Genomic DNA, 4037 nt, shown 5'->3' on the forward strand with positions numbered 1-4037 from the left:
TTGGCACTTTTATCTAATAGCTGATTGAACCAGCTATTAGATAAAAGCACCAAAAATCCCTGCTAAAGTGCACGATCTATACAGACACTGCAGAGCCAGGTTTAACTAATGCACAGCTTGTTCCAGTAAAGCACGGGAGCTTGGGGGGTGGCGGTGGGGGGAGGAGTTAACATCTGTAAGCAGCAATGTGTTTAGCTAAAAAACTTAAACTTCATCTTTTTCGGTCCATCCCAGCATTCAGTGAAACAGAAGGGCACAACATTGTAGTACCTGCTTGTTTGGGTTCACATATACTATGAACTAGGAAGGCAATCTTTAGATTCTCTTCAGCTGGAGAAAAGCCAATATGAGGCTGTGATAGACTGTCTTGATCAACCTCTAGTGTGGAAATCCATAGATTGGGAAGGAAAGGAGAGAGATGGGGGAACCCTTGTAGGTCACTTCTCACCTATTTGTAGGCTTATTTCTTAAATTCAACATTCCTCATTTCATTTAAACTTATAACAGGTCCTCTGAGAAAACAAAGAATTTAAGTCAATACATATCATATGTTTCTGAGAGTAAAAAAAGTAGGACTTTTTTGCCAGACACAATATAACATTGAGACTTTCTTATATGCATCATAAGAATAAAAACCATCACAAACCCAATGTGCTATCCCTTAGCATGTCTCTTTCAACTTATCAGCTCTTCAAAGACAGCTCTTTCCTCCCCTATCCCCACAAGACAGGGTTATGTTCTTTGTGGGATAACTTGCCCTACTGTGAATGCAGTTCTAGTGATATAAATGCACTTTTCTATATAGATTATTCCTCTTAAAACAGGCAGTTAGTTGAGCTGTTTCATATAACTTCCTTCATATTGGGGACTGTGCTGGTATAGCTTTTCAATTTAGGGGCTGTGTGGGGGTTCTTTTGTTTGCTTAACAAAAACAAAACAATATACTGAATATATTGGTACAAAGTGGTGTGTTAGATGAGACCTTATGATGGCAAGAATGTTTAACAAGGTGCCTGCCTGTTGCGGACATGGACGGCTAATCCATTTTATCTTCATGAACTTGGGCAAGTGCTATGTGGTTGCAATTTAAAACCAAAATAAAATTATTAGATTGAAAGTAATTGGAAGAATTTTTGTGAGCACTTCATTTTTGAGGTGTTGGTGATTTAGAAATAGAGGTTTGCATGAGGGATTAATTGGGATTCAATTCTTATTATAATTAATAATGCATATAGTATTTTTCTCTTGAGGGGAAAGTAAGTAATTTTGTGTTTATTTGTTAATTTCAGTTTATGTAATTTTATTATACCCACCCATGTAGTTTCTTACTAATATACATTATAATTAATTTACCTTCATAACAACCCTGTGAAACGTGTACTTATGGTATGGATACCATCAATTTAGTATAGATGGCTTTTAGAAATCTAAATATTGTTTCTGCTTTCTGAGCATTTCTATAATTCTTTTGTTTGGTGCAGAGTGCTATTGCATAATATCGGTGAAGACTGAAGAATATAAATCAAGGAACACTGAGAGATGTCAGGCTTGATCAATAGGCCTCTGTTTTCTGCTTGATATAGACATGTATTATCAAATTTACAAAACCTAATGAGTTTGAATCTTCACTGCCTTGTAACTTGTGTATTAATTACATTTGTACAAAATGAGTATAAAACACCCACTCTCAGCCACATGTGGAATCATCTGTATGCCATTTTATAACGGTGATTCATATCTGAACTGTGTTGACTGTCTTTAGGGATAATAGAAACTCCCTTTTTATATAACTAGATTGAATTTCCCAGATATGATGGGTTTGTAATAGAGATTACTAGCATAACTACTTTACTTTTCTATTTCTTCTAATAAAGTAAGGAGGTTTATATGAATATTGTCTCAAGACAATGAAAGAGCTCCTAGACTTTATTTGGTGTAATTGTGAGGTAGTTTATACAATATTACCACGGTTTCCTTTCCCATGGAGCAGCAGTAACCAAAAGTTGTGCTGTGCTGGTGGTGAAGGGTAGTTTTCCCCAGTGACTTCATATTTCAGAATGGTCACTTAACCTTGGAAAATAAATTCCCTTCTCTTTATTGGAACTCTAGGATTTTTAAGTGTTTAGAAATTTAGATGTTAATGTTCATACTTAACATTTCTGGTTTTACTAATGTATTGTTTTCTCATCAGGTAGAAAAAATGAGTGGACGGGACCTTCGAGCATTCATTACAACTCACAGGACTAGTGATATAGGTATATATATACTGTACATTTTTATGTTTCAATGTAATTATCCTATCACTAAATGAAAAAATGTACTAACAATAATGCTTGATGGTAAGTTTCATGATTCAAGATGACCTAATGGTAGAGATTAGAAAGAAGGAACCTTATCTCACAGATCCTTCCTTTATGGAACTCCCATATAAGTCATTGGGTGTTCTGTGCATTGAAGTTTTGCAGAATTGGGCCGAAAGTTCAAATATTTTCAGTCACACTTTAAACGTACCTAAGCTTTCGTTGTATCAAAAGGTTAGATTAGCACTTGTCAAGGTTAGTTTAGCCAGCAATTGTTTTCTCAAGGGGTTGTTCCCTAAGTTCCCTTCCAGCCCTATTTTTTCTATGATTTTATGAAAAGATTATTCATGTTGTTCATGGCCACCTTTTATATTTTTAACCACTTTTTTGCAGGCTTTGGGATCTTGCGTACATGGTGCTTTAGGTATGTATAGCATTTATCAAAGATGATGCTACTTGTCCAAAGGTTTTTTTTTTTTCATAGACACTGGGGCTGGAAGGGACCTTGGAAGTCTAGCCCCAAGGTCTTGTATTTCGAAATTCTGAACTTGGAGTAAGTTCTTTCCTGGGTAGATATTTACTGAATGAGTGAATGAATATTCCTTGAAGGAATTAATACTGAGATATGATTCAAGGAAGGAAAAGGTGGAGGTCTATGAAAGCAGTTTCAACCCTGTCTTCTGTCATATAAGGCTTCATGAAAGATATGGGGAAGAAGGTCATGGAGGGGTGAGCTATTGTGGAAAGCATAATAGTGTCCTGAGCTGTGGGAATGGCATCAGCATCCAGCTGACCATTTTCCTGATCACCTCTTAAATGTACCGAGAGAAGAAATGTTCAAGTTAATAGAGTGTGTGGGGCATGCAGACCAGCCACAGGCTGGCTCATGAGGCCCCAACAGTTCCAACACTTTGGTAGTGGGGGAGAAGTGGCAGCATTAATTGCTGCAGAACTCCTAGAGCCGTGACAATTAATGTTGTCACCACTCCCGCACTGACAAATTTCCAGACTTGTGAAGAGCTTTATGGGTTGGATGACATGGCTTCATGGACCAAATCCAGCCCTCAGGCCATCTTTTGGGCACCACTGCTATAGAGGGAGAATATTTGAACAGGGAATATCCAGAGTGATCCATCCCATGTTGTATTCTCTCTGGCATCAACCATCATTGCTGTAAGGATGTTGGTGGATAGAGCCTTGACTGTTCTATTTAAGAATTCCCAATGAATCTGTCCTCCATTAATTTCTCTAATTGCATTTTGAATCTGGTTCTGCTATTTACACCTACAACACCCAGTGGTAATGAATTCCACAAGCTAACTATATGCTGGTTTGTTTTAAATTAGCATCCTGATAACTGTAGTGGGTGCCCTGTAATAATAGTATTTTAGGATCTGGTGAGTAACATTTCCCTATTCACTTTATCTACATCCTTCATGATTTTATAGACCTCTTGGCCTTTTCCTATTTAAAGGAGCTTTTTCAGTCTCTCCTGGTATGGCAGTTGCTTCATACTCTTAATCATCTTTGCTGTCGTACTCTTTTTACCATTTCTAATTTCACTACTACCATTTTTAGCTGTGAAGACCAGAACTGCTTAATATATAAAATAACTATATATTAAATAGTTTTCAGGCTTCATATGAATGAAACATTTCACTTGAGTCCAACGTGTAAAAAATAAAAAATGTTTTTTCACAATTTGGATTGATTTTTTTTTTTTTTTTTTTTTTTTGG

The 4037-nt window shown here is 36.6% G+C and overlaps 1 protein-coding gene across 1 annotated transcript in view; it reads left to right on the forward strand.

Annotated features, from left to right (window-relative positions):
- Positions 1-2171: 2171 nt before the first annotated feature.
- The window catches only part of CCDC148 (coiled-coil domain containing 148), a 186214-nt gene continuing 184348 nt past the window's right edge, over positions 2172-4037 (forward strand). Inside the window, exon 1 of the mRNA XM_019522362.1 lies at positions 2172-2255. Within this exon, the coding sequence (XP_019377907.1) occupies positions 2201-2255 (55 nt within the window). The 5' untranslated portion in view covers positions 2172-2200. The remainder of the gene's footprint in view (positions 2256-4037) is intronic.

Source organism: Gavialis gangeticus, unplaced genomic scaffold (genome assembly GCF_001723915.1).
Source record: "Gavialis gangeticus isolate Ggan-Ray unplaced genomic scaffold, GavGan_comp1, whole genome shotgun sequence".
Lineage (NCBI taxonomy): Eukaryota > Metazoa > Chordata > Crocodylia > Gavialidae > Gavialis > Gavialis gangeticus.